Source organism: Liolophura sinensis, chromosome 1, assembly GCF_032854445.1.
Source record: "Liolophura sinensis isolate JHLJ2023 chromosome 1, CUHK_Ljap_v2, whole genome shotgun sequence".
In the NCBI taxonomy this organism is placed as follows: Eukaryota; Metazoa; Mollusca; class Polyplacophora; order Chitonida; family Chitonidae; genus Liolophura; species Liolophura sinensis.
In genome coordinates this window covers 59718839-59732809 of record NC_088295.1, presented here as the reverse complement: position 1 = coordinate 59732809, position 13971 = coordinate 59718839, and the positions used below count along the sequence as shown (strand labels likewise).

At 37.8% G+C, this 13971-nt stretch overlaps 1 protein-coding gene across 1 annotated transcript; it reads left to right on the top strand.

The window, feature by feature from the left end:
- The first annotated feature begins 422 nt into the window (after positions 1–422).
- On the top strand, positions 423–13556 carry LOC135468929 (NADP-dependent malic enzyme-like). Its single transcript, XM_064747422.1, has 13 exons — positions 423–584; positions 2869–3016; positions 3485–3768; positions 4202–4277; positions 4557–4718; positions 4906–5009; positions 6112–6221; positions 6709–6806; positions 7468–7581; positions 8456–8567; positions 9873–10015; positions 11222–11392; positions 12724–13556. The coding sequence occupies exons 1-13, from the start codon at positions 517–519 to the stop codon at positions 12961–12963; spliced, it is 1830 nt and encodes a 609-aa protein (XP_064603492.1). The 5' UTR covers positions 423–516; the 3' UTR covers positions 12964–13556.
- The last annotated feature ends 415 nt before the right edge of the window (positions 13557–13971 follow it).

The window sequence follows — 13971 nt, the reverse complement described above, 5'->3', positions numbered from 1 at the left end:
AAATTGTAGGTAGGTACTTTATTTCGCTTTATCTGGGGATACGAAGACGTATAAACATGAAAGTGTAACTGAGATAGATTTATACCTTTTCTCGTTTCATAGCAGGATATTGTGTATAAATACAAATATAAGTACCCTTCGAATCATAAAGTGTTGTGGGCTTCGTACTGGCCTCTTCGATATCAGTCTCAGCTGTTGATTAGTTTTACTTCCAGATATCTGCTGTTCACTTTATGTACATTTTAAAGAGATCGTGATGCTAATTTTGTTAATGAAGCTGGTGTTTGGGAGTTTGACTTTGGATACTGTATATTGCTATCGTACTGAAGCAGAATTTAAAGGTCGACAACTCTAGTCTTGGACAGAAAAGTTTGCCAAAGCACAAGGGTTACTTCCCCTGGATACAGCTGCCACCAGGGGAAAAGAGGAAGAAGCTGTCTGCAAATTTTGTCACCTTGAGAGCCGAGAACGAACAAATCTATCGATAACGGAGGTGATATTTATCTGGGAGAAAGTATGTCATCTGTAAGGTCAGCGGTCTCCACGGCCTTGTACAAATGTCTACAAAGGCATGATTTCCACAGGTAAGGATGCTGGTCTGACAAATTACTGACGGAGGCCTCAGTTTGTGTGCGATTTTCACTGAATTAATTAGGTTTGTGCTTGGAACCCCCGGTGAAGGGATTCTTTACCGATTGGTAGAGCACTTCGACCTTTCTCTTTTGAGATTATACTTTCACCTAGAACATATCGAATTTCACCCTAAAATAACTCCAGTCCCTGCGGACGTGCCCGAAGGCAGAGTAAACAGGTAGTGATTGATTACCCTACCGCAGTGCTTTGAGCACTGCAGTAGGCACTATATGTAAGTCTGAAAATGTCTTTTGTTACTTAATTAATGTCCCCATCTGTACGGTATAATTTACTTATATTTACTTTGAGGAATTCATACACACTGTTCGCCAAAATATGTTCCAGCATAATTCTTCTTTATCTTGCTGAACGAGAAGCTGCGAGCTCGAATCCCGCTGTTGACTGCTGGATTGGCGAAGCGAAAATTTCTTGAGTACAGTGTTTAACAGCAATTAAATTTAACAGCAATTAAGACCGTCAGAATAACTCGATAAGGCAGTTGCCCATAAATAGGTCATATAATCAACAATACCTAGGCCCTGAACCAATGAATGGAGATAAATATATATATTTTTAACACATGCTTACAATGGAAAAAGAAATCTAAGATGCAGCAAACACTTGTATTTCCTGGAATGTCCAAGCTGAAGCTCAACTCAGCTGTGTTACTGACCTCTGTTGTCTTCTTCACTGACATTGAACTGTAACAATTATCACTTACACAAAGTAGAGCAGTTACATGTACATATGGATTTCTTTTTATCAGTTTTTGCCAGTCTGATCCAGATAACTTACTTTGGTCAGCTGTGTGATAAGTTCACATGTAAGGCATTAACTTCAGTTACCTGGTACAGCAGAAAGGCTTGAAAATGGCAGAACAAGATAATTCAAGGTACAAATTTACATAGTGCAGACTTGTATTTTATTATATTAATCATGCTACATGTACATGTTTTATGTCATGCTAAATTTCAATCAAAGCCTGTGACATTTAATATTTTGCTTAATTTGACTGTGAAATACACTTAGGTTAAGTGAAAACTTGTAGATACTAAAATAAATTTACATGGATTTAAAGCAACTTTTGATGCTGAATTCACCGGACTCATGAATTCAACTGATACAGCATGTATTGTAATCTTAGATTTTTCTCTTCAAATGTTATCTGCAAGTTATTGTTGATTACTCAAGGTGAATGAGTGTTGATATGAAAAATATACAATAGCATTTACATGTATGGATATTTGATTAGTAGTGTCTTTGATCATGATCATAATGCTTTGCGTTTCACTGCTGCAATATAAAACACCAAAAATATATATGCTCTACCTAAAACAAGGAGGTGTGTTATTTAGATGCAAAGGTTGTATCTTGTCACCATGATAGGCACACTGGTGTTATTTCACTGATCTGTACTTATTTTATTTGGTCACACCTGTGAATTAATATCTCACCTTTTAACCCTTTGAGTATAATCTTATAAATGCCTGCCAGGTAAACCGATACTTTAGCCTGCTTTATAATTAAGCTTATGAAAGTAGGTCTAACGGCGTCACCCTTATATGCTGGGGAGTAGATCCTTGAAAAGCTTACAAGTATGTACTTTGCACTGGCTGTTATGTTTGTGGTCAGGCTGAAATACTTAAACCCTATAAAGCGTACATGGGTAAGCCAGCTTTGCAAGATGTTCTACATTTCTGCTTTTTAAGCCTTCTTGACTTCTGGTGACAATGTAATATACGGGACACTAATGTATCCTTTCTAAATTAAAACCAAGAAAATTTTGGGGGAATTTTGTATGGATACGACAAGAAAAAATTTATCAAAACTTGTGAGAATTGGGAAGGCATTAAGCTATTATCATAAGTGGAAGTTGTAAAACTTCATATTTAGTGCACAGAAAGGTTGGATAATGTTTAAACTGCTGTGTTGCAGGACACTGTTTTTTAGTTAAACAATTTTTGGACAACATTATTTTCAAGTGAAACCCCTCTTATATAAAGGGATGAAACCTAGATCGGGACTGCTCTGTCGTCACATTTGGCAAAGTTTTGTTCAGCCATGGATGGCCCCAGAAGCAGCTGCATCTGGTTTTTAAATGGAGCGGGCTTTGACATTGGTTTGGGACAATCCATGGCCCAACAAAAGTTTGCCAAACCAAATGTCAGAGCAATTTAGGACTAGGTGAAACAATACCAGACTGTCGTGTAATAGTATTAATTTTGTGGTTTTCAGACAACCCTTTGTCATTGCAACAACTGCCCTTCATACATCCAGTGTCAACAATGCAGCAAAAACAAAGACCGGTAAATCTTCAAAAGAACTTGTTAATCATTCACGTGTCAGGGGTGTTGACATCATCAGAAACCCCAGGATGAATAAGGTAAAGTATGTGTGAACACACACTCCTTTCACCAAAGACACCCTTCTATTGACCTTGTGACCTGTATTACTATATTCTTGTATTTAAAGGGTAACATGTTAAAGAAAAACTCAAGAAGCCATTCTGAAATTTAGGAAATGATGCTAAAATAGAAAACATGTATTCTTATTTATGTTTTGCAGAGAAACTTCTTAGTCCTCCCCAAAGTCATCTGCATTTTTTTGAACCATTAAATTATCTTTTCTAATTCATAAAAGATTGTTTTAAAAAATTGCATGAATCTAATATACAGGGAAGGAAATGGTCTCTAGCATGTCTAGATTAGTATCAATAGTTTTTTGTGTGTTTATGTGTATTTACATGTGTATTTACTTTATTACAAAATGTACAGGAACTTTAGATGCATTCTTTCATAATAAGACTGACATTTTTCTGTATTGATGCTATTGTAATCATTCCACCTTCCAGGGCCAGGCATTTACTCTCAGAGAGAGACAGCTGATGGGCATCCATGGCCTCCTCACTCCCTGCATTATATCACAAGATCAACAAGCTTACAGAGTCATGCAGAACTTTTACAAACGTCCCTCGGACCTGGACCGTTATGTTTACCTAGTCGCATTGCAGGACAGAAATGAGAAGCTGTTCTACAGAGTACTAGTGGAACATGTGGAGGAGATGATGCCCATTGTTTACACACCCACAGTGGGACTGGCTTGTCAACAGTATGGCCTGATTTTCAGGAGACCCAGGTAAAGCCAGGGAACACAAATTAGGCAGCATATTTTTATACCCATATCAGCAACTTGAACTTTTTGCATAGTGCCTTTTTTTATGCATGTTATTAAAGTAGGGTTTAAATGAGTGGATTAAGGAAAAGAGTTAGAGACAATTCACAGAGTATGACATGTCTTGTCAATTATTATACTACACGTAGTTATGTAAAGGAGACAAACTGAATGGAAACAGTTTTTCAAATTATTGGTTTATTACAATAATTCTGTTAAAACTATTGCATAGTAATGCCTTTACGTTAAAAAAAACCCATCATGATAATGAATTTGTGATATTTTTTTTAGTAAAAACCACATTACCCTATATTGAAACAGAGGTTTTGTGTGTTTTTTGCTGCCAATGATTACATGTATGTCATATACGTATACTCTGACTTTTTCTTTTATTCAGGGGACTTTTCATATCCATCAATGATGCAGGAAATATTTATGAGATGCTATGTAACTGGCCAGAAAGTGATATACGGGTAAAACTCTTGTGAATGGATTTTGATTTCTTTCTTTTATTAAATTGGTCTTTTTTTTTTTCTTAATTGTTGGGACGGACACCAGTATTCTGATCTTACAAGACCATCAGGAGTGACACTCATTCTCATCTGACTCTATATATCAGGATTGTTACCACAATTCTCAATTGACAGGATTGACACGACAATTCCCAATGTCAGGATTGACACCACGATTCTCAGGGTCAAGACTGACACTATGATTCTGTCAAAAAATATTCTTTCTGTGATTATTTGCAGGCTATAGTAGTGACGGATGGTGAAAGGATCCTGGGTCTGGGTGACCTAGGCTCGTACGGTATGGGGATTCCTGTGGGTAAGCTGGCCCTGTACACTGCCCTTGGGGGTATCTCACCTCATCAGTGTCTACCCATACTCCTAGATGTGGGTACAAACAATGAGGTGAGCCTTTTATATGCATTGTTAAGTTTGGTAACCCATATTACCTGTTACCTGTTTTAGGTAACATATATCTTATTTTTTTAAATGTGTATAACATACAATTACTGCTCCATACTTCATAGTTTTTCTTGACATGAAAAAACAGCCTTTTGGTTAACGGCTGCCATTTTTTTTTTTTTTTTTTCAGAAAATAAGGGATGACCCATTGTATATTGGGTTACCACAAGAGCGAGTCAGGGGTCAGAAGTATGATGATTTTATAGATGAGTTCATGGAAGCAGTTGTAAGGCGGTATGTGATATAATGTAGACATGTCAGCCTTTGGTCATTACAGGCTGACTTCTTCTCAAAACTAAGCAAATTGAAAATTGTAGTGTAATCATAGTGTATAAGCTACAGAAGTGCATTAAATGAATTAGATTGGTCTTTTTTGTTATCTTTCTAATCTTTGAGTTTGGAGAAATTTAGCTGAATATTTTTTTTAAAAAGTCATATCAATTTAAATTTGATAGTAGGTTAAATAAGATATCTAATAGATCAGGTGGAAAAGGCATATATATTGGGTGGGCATAAAAAAATGGGCCATGCTTTGATGCTACATTGCTCCATTATCCTTCGTTCAAATCCATTCAAACTTTAGACGTTCAAATGGCATGATTTTGTTAATATACTGACCAATTTTCAAGGTCATAACTTGAGTAGCCTGTACACAGGGTTAAAACGAAAACATAGCCTCAAAAATGCACATTCTAGTAACCCACATTGCATCACCTGTCAGGTGTCATGAGTAGAGGGCACGCTGCACCTGTGTGACACGCGTCAATCAAGTGTCATCTGGAAAAATTGTCTGGCTGTAGTGTCAGAGAAACCCTTCTGCCAGATAGGTACAAGTTTTGCTGAATCAAGATGGTTTTCCCTGCGGTGGACAAGGAATTGATCACCTTTTCAAGTAAAACAATGTAGAACATCATTTTGAAATGTCCGGAACATGCATTTTTGACTCTTTGAAATTTGGTCTGTATACTTAAAACATAATTTGCTTTTGAGTGTGTAAATTTTTAGAAGCCAACGTAAGAGGGTTTCAGAGATATTGAGTGTCAAAGTACTGCCCATTTTTGTATGCCCACTCGATATATATCACATTTTACAATTATAACCATATGAGCCTATAAACTTTATTACATGTGCATTGTTTTCTAATGAACTCACATTAAAGAATTTGTAACTTATCAACATTTTAATAACTTACTTCTAAATCAAAAACAGCAAGAGGCTTGAATGCTTAACATATACTCTGCCCATGATATTATTTATACAAGCGTTACAAACATTAAACATTAAACATAAACATTCACTGTTTCAACATTAACGTTATTGGTATTCTAATTTACAGGTTTGGCCAACACACACTTATACAGTTTGAAGACTTTGGCAATCAGAATGCTTTCAGATTTTTGGAGAAGTACAGAGATAGGTACTGCACATTCAATGATGACATACAAGGTCAGCATTCTGAATCTGCTATCACATCAGCGATTGTTAAATCTTTTGTTGTGCTGTTATATATTTTAGCAGGGTGTTTTAATAATGACTCAGTCCCCGAATGCCTTTGCTTGATAACTTTTTGCCAACATACATAAACCCAGAGAGCTTTTAAGGTGCTTGGATAAAACATACACTTTTTCTTTTAATTAAATATAAGCTTAATTGCTGGCCCATAATTGTACTGCGGTACAGAAGACTTTTCACATATGATTCAGTGCGATTTATGCACCTTTTTAATTTGATTTTGGAGCCAAAACTTCATTGCTTGTTTTTTTAGGGCTTCACAAATAGTGTAATTTTATCAGTCTGCATAGAACACTTCCCACATAATATGCTTGAATTAACTCCCTGTAAACATGTGAAGAAAAAAATTAATATGCATTATTCTCTCACAAACTGGGGATCCCTTTAACTGAGCCTGACGCCTGCTTTTCCTGGTATTCAGGTACTGCTGCTGTGGCTGCAGCTGGGGTCTTTGCTTCACTGCGCATCACTGGGAAGAAGCTATCAGATAATGTGTTCCTTTTCCAAGGTGCAGGGGAGGTAATCAAAACCTATCACTCTATAGAATACAGTACAAGCCAGGATGAAGGCTGTAAAACGTTATTAGCTCGCTACAAGCTCACCTCTAGCATTCCACTAGTTTTTTCTGCTAATGGGTAATATTGAATGTAGTGGTTGATGGATTTTGTGAAGAACTAACCATAAACTTACAGTCCACCATCATTCTGCAAGTTTCCCCACAGGCACATGGCTGGTTAGTAGTATATAAACATCAATGGTAGGTTTTTACAGCCCTGAACTGGCACACCCACGTGTAAGTTTCATTCTGGCTTGTGCTGTAGGATGCTACATATGCAGATTTCTTGTGTCTAAGCTAAAGTTCCTGGAGGTGTAGCATTTTACTTTGCACCAATTTTACTGATCGAGGATCTCATGACTGGTGATGAATAAATTACTCTCTGGGGGATTCATATAGAAATTAATTTGTTCTTTTTTCCATCATGCGTTATCACACCTACAAATGATCTTCTTTTTAATCTATCATATCTGTTTGTTCATAATATAAGTCCGGTGTGGGGAGATTTCTCTGTACGTAAAATGGCAAATATGGTTGCTAATTTATAAATATAATGTATATTGAAGCAAGCTTTTAGACATATGCTATCGGCTACTTATTGAATTATTACTGTGTGAATCCTAGGCCTCTATAGGTATAGCAAGTCTGCTGGCCTTAGCCATGGAGGAGGAAGGGACCCCAAAAGAAGAAGCCCTCAGTAAGATCTGGATGGTGGACTCCAGAGGGTTGATCACCAAGGTAATGTTATTGTAACATTTAGTGTTAACTCTTGGTCTGAGTTATGTCAGTATAATTATCATTATGAGCTTTATTAAATTTTCATTTATAAAAAAAGATTTGGAATGACACAGTGTGCAGAATTCCAAACATAAGTGCAGAGAATTATTGTCAAATATTACTAAACTGAGCCATCTTTGTCATGAAATAAAGAATAAATGAGTGCTTATCATGGCAAAATGCCACATTGGCAGTATTTCAGCCGTGTTGTGATTACATGAAGTGTCAAGTCTTTGACCGGTCCGGATAGCACAGTTGGTAGAGCGTCCGCTTCGGGACCGGTAGATCCAGGATCAATCCTTGATCGAGTCACACCTAAGACTTTAAAAGAGGAAGTTGTAACTTCCTCGCTTGGCGTTCAGCATGAAGGGGATAGTGCAACGACTGGTTGACCCGTATCAGTATAATGGCTGGGGCGGGGCGGCTTACTTGCCTTCGGTAAGTCGTCTCAGTGAGGCAGCACTAAATAAAAGAGCGGTGGAAATCCGTCCTGCAACAAGGAGGCACATTACACGTACATGCATCCTAATGATTCCTTCGTCGTCATATGACTGAAAAATTGTTGAGAACGACGTTAAACCCCAAGCACTCACTCACTCACTCAAGTCTTTGAGGTGTCATTATGTATTTATCTGTCATCTTAACGGCTTGTCCGGCAGTGTCCTTGTGATTTGTAATTGGATAATCAATACTAAACATCTTGTTTACATTACTTACTGTAATTTTGTAGTAATAAAATACTATACCTTTTTTGACGAATTCTGTGTTTTATAAAACATTTTATTCAACAATTTATTTTTACTGTATGAAGACAATGAACATGTTCATTTCACAGAATCGACCTTCTGGCGGGATCTCGCATCATAAAGCACCCTTCGCTAAAGACTTCAAAGACATTAAGGCTCTAGGGGACATAGTCCGGGAAATTAAACCAACTGCTCTTATCGGTAAGGAAGATTTCAGTTATCTTCGATCTCATTGATAAATCTAGTGTCTGACACATACCACAAATAGGATACACACAAAATCAGAAGATTATGTTTTCAAAAAATTTCAGTGTTTTTTTTTGTTTTCACGAAAACGAATTAAATATCTCAAAATTTAAGATTTCCAGGACCTACAATGTACCAGCTTTAATTTTGGCTCACCTCTACAAAGTACAGTGGGAGCCAATGTCATACTGTGCCCTGATAGGCAGTGTCAGTATTCAGTAACAATTATAGGCATGTTAAGATAAATGTTTAGAATGGTATCTCAAAAACTACTGCATGTATTAATATGTGGTTTTGCACACGTGTAAAGCACAATAACACAAGGGGCATGTTCCATTGTTGGCAATTGGTTGTGTGTTAATTGCTGTAAATTACACTATTCATGACAATCTTAGATTTTATGTATTAGAATCAGTGTTACGGTAAATATTAAGGTGATATCCGAAAAAATACACAGTTGGTAGAGCGTCTGCTTCGGGAGCGGTTGATCCAGGGTCAATCCTGGGTTGACTCACACCTAAGACTTTAAAAGAGGAAGTTGCAGCTTCCTCACTTGGCGTTCAGCATGAAGGGGATAGTGCAACTACAGGTTGACCCGTATCAGTATATTGCCTTGGGTGGGGCGACTTACTTTCCTTCAGTAAGGCATTTCAGTGAAGCAGTACTGGATAAAAGAGCGGTGGAAATCCGTCCTATAACTTTCACTTACTCACTCTGAAAAAGTACTTTATACTTTTGGATTGTACATTGATGTGTCTCCTACCGACAAGCTCTGTTATTCTGAATAAGGACATACAGTGTGGGCACAGATTCCTGATATTAAACTATGCACTTTATTTTTGCCCACTTGTAGTATAAACATATTGAAATTTTTGGGGTCCTTTTAGTCAGGCTGCCCAGCTTTGCAATGGAGGTTACATTTTCAAATGTAGATCTGGTTGACATGGAAGATTTGTCTAACCCTTGGATGGAGCCTTACTCTTAAATCATACTGCCAGCACTAACAGTAACATTTCTTTAAAAGCATAGCAGAATTTAAATGAAAAGGGTGCAGAGTAATTTGAATATAAATAGGGTTTTTCAAATTTTTACAGCAGCAGAAATCAAGTCAAAAGATTTGTTTTTTTAATTTTTGTTAGCTGGAGTCTCTTGCATGCCCGTAGTGAGGTGGCATGTTGGATTATGATTTTGTATCCTGCTTTATCATTTATTGTTTCTCCATTGTGACTTATGGATCTGAAATTTTTCCTTGTACTTCAGGGGCGGCCGCTGTTCCAGGCGTGTTCACTGAGGAAATCATCCGAGACATGGCCTCCTTCAATGACAGACCAATCATCTTCTCCCTGAGCAATCCTACCAGTATGTCTGAGTGCACAGCAGAAGAGGCCTACAAATTTTCAGACGTATGTGTAGAGCAGTAGCTTCAAAGAAACTTCTATCAAGTCATCACAATAGAAAGATTGAAATCGTTACAGTGAATTTTCAGGGTTACATTGTTGACGTTTTTGGATTGGCTGTTCAGTAGATCAGCTAAAGCAGCTCATACTAATATGTGTCTGAAGCTCATGTTGAATTGGGGCTCAGGCCATGTTTACAAACAAACACTGAGTTAGGGACAAGTGTAACAGTTATTTTAGTCACAGAGAGTATTAAGGTCATGATTGTGGATGAACTTACTGTTTTATAATTTGTTCTCTTGCGTGTTCTGATTCCAACAGAAGCAAATCAATTTGCATTTGAAAACCAATAATCCATCCAGAACTTCTTGACTATTATGGGGGCTGTAAAAATTATTCTTGGCTTTGAAGCTCTGCCAGGTTTTGAATTTACCTAATCTGTAGCTGCCTCAAGGCAGTACATATTGTTTTGTGAGAACACTACTTGTACATCAAGCAGGGGTCAAAGTGGTTGGCATCTCAAGCTCTTTAAATCATATTGGATGACCAAAAATGATGATTTAATGGTATGATATATACTAGTATTACATTCCATATATAGAATCACTAAACAGCATGAAAGTGGATAAATTACATTATTTATATATCTGAAAGTCTGAATAATTATGTGATACAAAGTCATCTATGAGCTAACAATATTTTGAGCTCTTATAAATGAGTGAATGAAAGCCTGTTAGATATGACATGAATGTACTCCCGAACTCTCTGCTTTTGAAATTTTTATTATGGTGGGGAATGGGGACATTAATTTAAGGCCTTTCATTAATCTATGTCAGTCACACATAGAATAAGTCTACAAGATTGCTCCTTTACTTTACACTCCTGTTTGCCTAAAGGGTATTTTTGGCGTCTCCTTTGTACATTGAAAGGAATCTGTTTTCAGCAAGAAAGCCACAAAATTATAGTACATTATCTAAAGGTATTTAAACTACTGGCGGTTTAGAACTGTGCATAGGTAACTGTGCGTAGGTGTCCTTTCTAACTTTCTGTGCCCCCCCACCCCCCAACCAACTACACACACACACACACAACTGCATTCCAAAATATACACCATACCTTTTTTCATGAATTAGAAATACCTATTCCCTATATGTTACATTTTAAGTAGTTTACTATAAAGAGATTGTTGCTGACTGTGATTTCTGTTGTCAGGGACGTTGTGTGTTTGCCAGTGGCAGCCCATTCAACCCAGTTGAGTATAACGGGAAGACATATTATCCAGGACAGGGAAATAACTCCTACATCTTCCCAGGGGTGGCTTTAGGAGTGATTCTCTTCAAGGCTAATCATATTCCGGAGAAGATTTTCTTACGCTCTGCACAGGTAATTAATATCATTGTTATCAGGTGTGTTTTTTTGTCATACATGTAGATTACTCCTGGGCTCAAACAGAACATGAATGGTGGGATGGTGAGATGACGCCAGACAAATTTACAAGTAAAAATTTTTAAAATGTTAGTGTATTAAGTGCTGAGTTAATTTATTTAGCTATTATATATTGCTCATAAATGCAAATATTTAAAGGGGAAAGACTCTGAACTCTCCCTCACTGGCTCATTTAAGGTGCTGGCTCTGATGATTGAAAGGCTGGCTCTGATGGTTGAAAGGCTGGCTCAGATGGTTAAAGTGCTGATTTTGATGGTTGAAGTGCTGGCTCTGATGGTTGAGGGCTGGCTCAGATGGTTAAGGTGCTGGCTCTGATGGTTGAAAGGCAGGCTCTGATGGTTGAAAGGGTGGCTGAGATGGTTAAAGTGCTGATTTTGATGGTTGAAAGGGTGGCTCTGATGGTTAAAGTGCTGGCTGAGATGGTTGAAAGGCTGGCTCTGATGGTTGAAAGGCTGGCTCTGATGGTTGAAAGGCAGGCTCTGATGGTTGAAAGGGTGGCTGAGATGGTTAAAGTGCTGGCTCTGATGGTTGAAAGGCTGGCTCTGATGGTTGAAGTGCTGGCTCAGATGGTTGAAGTGCTGGCTCTGATGGTTAAAGTGCTGGCTCAGATGGTTGAAAGGCTGGCTGTGATGGTTAAAATGCTGGCTCAGATGGTTGAAGTGCTGGCTGTGATGGTTTAAGTGCTGGCTCTGATGGTTTAAGTGCTGGCTCAGATGGTTGAAAGAGTGGCTGAGATGGTTAAAGTGCTGGCTCAGGTGGTTGCAATGCTGGCTCAGATGGTTAAAGTGCTGATTTTGATGGTTGAAAGGCTGGCTCTGATGGTTGAAGTGCTGGCTCTGATGGTTGAAAGGGTGGCTGAGATGGTTAAAGTGCTGATTTTGATGGTTGAAAGGCTGGCTCTGATGGTTGAAGTGCTGGCTCTGATGGTTGAAAGGGTGGCTGAGATGGTTAAAGTGCTGATTTTGATGGTTGAAAGGCTGGCTCTGATGGTTAAAGTGCTGGCTCAGATGGTTGAAGTGCTGGCTCAGATGGTTAAAGTGCTGGCTCAGATGGTTACGATGCTGGCTCTGCGTCCATGTTTGAATCCAGACTTCCGCTGTGGTCTTAAGTCAACAAGCTTGTCAGGTACCAGTCAAAGGTTGGTTGTTTATTCCGGGGGCTTCCATGCATGAACAAGACTGTCGTCAGTAATGAGAACTGACAGCTCTAAACACCAACCAAATCAATAAACAAATCTGAACTCCTCCACACCCATTTTCTACCCGCAGGCCCTTGCTGAGTTGGTGACAGATGCAGACTTGCAGGAGGGCCGTGTGTACCCACCTCTGAGTAAGATCGGAGAAGTCTCCGTACAGATTGCCACAAAGATTGCAGAGGAGGTGTATGAAGGCAAGCTGTCCTCTCTGTATCCAGAGCCAGAGAACAAGGATGAATTTATCCGCTCGAGATTGTACAGCACAGCGTATGAGAGTTTTGAACCCGCAACCTGGGACTGGCCCACTAAGTAAATAGAGTAAATAGTTTTCTTGTATCAGCACGAAATCATTGTTGTCAGAAAGAGAATTTTTACAGCTCCCATAATGTAGATGGGGAAAACTATTTATGAGATGGGATGTGGTAACAAAGGAAGAAAGCTGTTTTACGTTTTGGATGAACTGATAATTGTGACCAGTCGTAATCCATTTCCCGTAACATTTCCAGGTGTTTATATCATGATGGTAGATATTTTTAATAATTGTTAGTGAATATTTTTAAACTATGATTTACCCTTGTTTTATCTTGTTTTAGGCTTTTGTTAAACATCTGTACTATTTGGCCAAAATTAAAGTATCAAGTGAGAATAGAATAGACCTTTCATACGTTTCGTTAATGCTCAACGTTTCGATTGTTAGGAACAGATGGTATTACACCATCAGATCTTAAGTTTCGTCAAAATTTCACTTCACTTAAAACTTAAAACTTGTTTTATATCAAAATCATTGCAGAGGTACAAAATCAAAGTTGCTAATGGTTTTTTGACTATTCCAAAATTTCATATGTTTATATATGGGATCGTTTTTTTCACGATAGGGTGATAGCTTTAATGTCTAAGCATAGGACGAAAATGGCCTATGGCCTTGAAATGGCCTATGCTGGACTATTATCTGTAGTATTTAATGTTAATATTATAAGAATCGCCATGCCATCTTTTTCATTTTCATCATCTTTCAGCTCTAGTTAAACCATGCATATCCTTTTGTATGCCAAATGTCCTGCACATCTCTTAAATTGAGTGTATGCTATTTAGAAAGAGGTGGAAAGAGGATCTTCCTGTTCTTGCATTTGTTGTTCACTTTTTGTGTTTCGTTGTTTTTGTTTTTTTTTGTTTGTTTGTTTTTGAAACATTGGGTTGTTTTTTAGCTTCAAGCGCAGTTGGTTGTGGAAAAGAAGTACGTTTCAGTATTTCATATTCATGACATCCTTTTAATTTATTTATTTCAACATTTATAGTAATAAGTATCTTTAGTTCATAAAAC

Bases quoted from the DNA above. Each gene is read 5' to 3' on its own strand.
- LOC135468929 (XM_064747422.1), top strand. From the start codon at position 517: ATGTCATCTGTAAGGTCAGCGGTCTCCACGGCCTTGTACAAATGTCTA. The intron at 7,582-8,455 runs GTAATGTTATTG...TTCATTTCACAG, and splicing joins CCAGAGGGTTGATCACCAAG to AATCGACCTTCTGGCGGGAT. The intron at 11,393-12,723 runs GTAATTAATATC...TTCTACCCGCAG, and splicing joins TTTTCTTACGCTCTGCACAG to GCCCTTGCTGAGTTGGTGAC.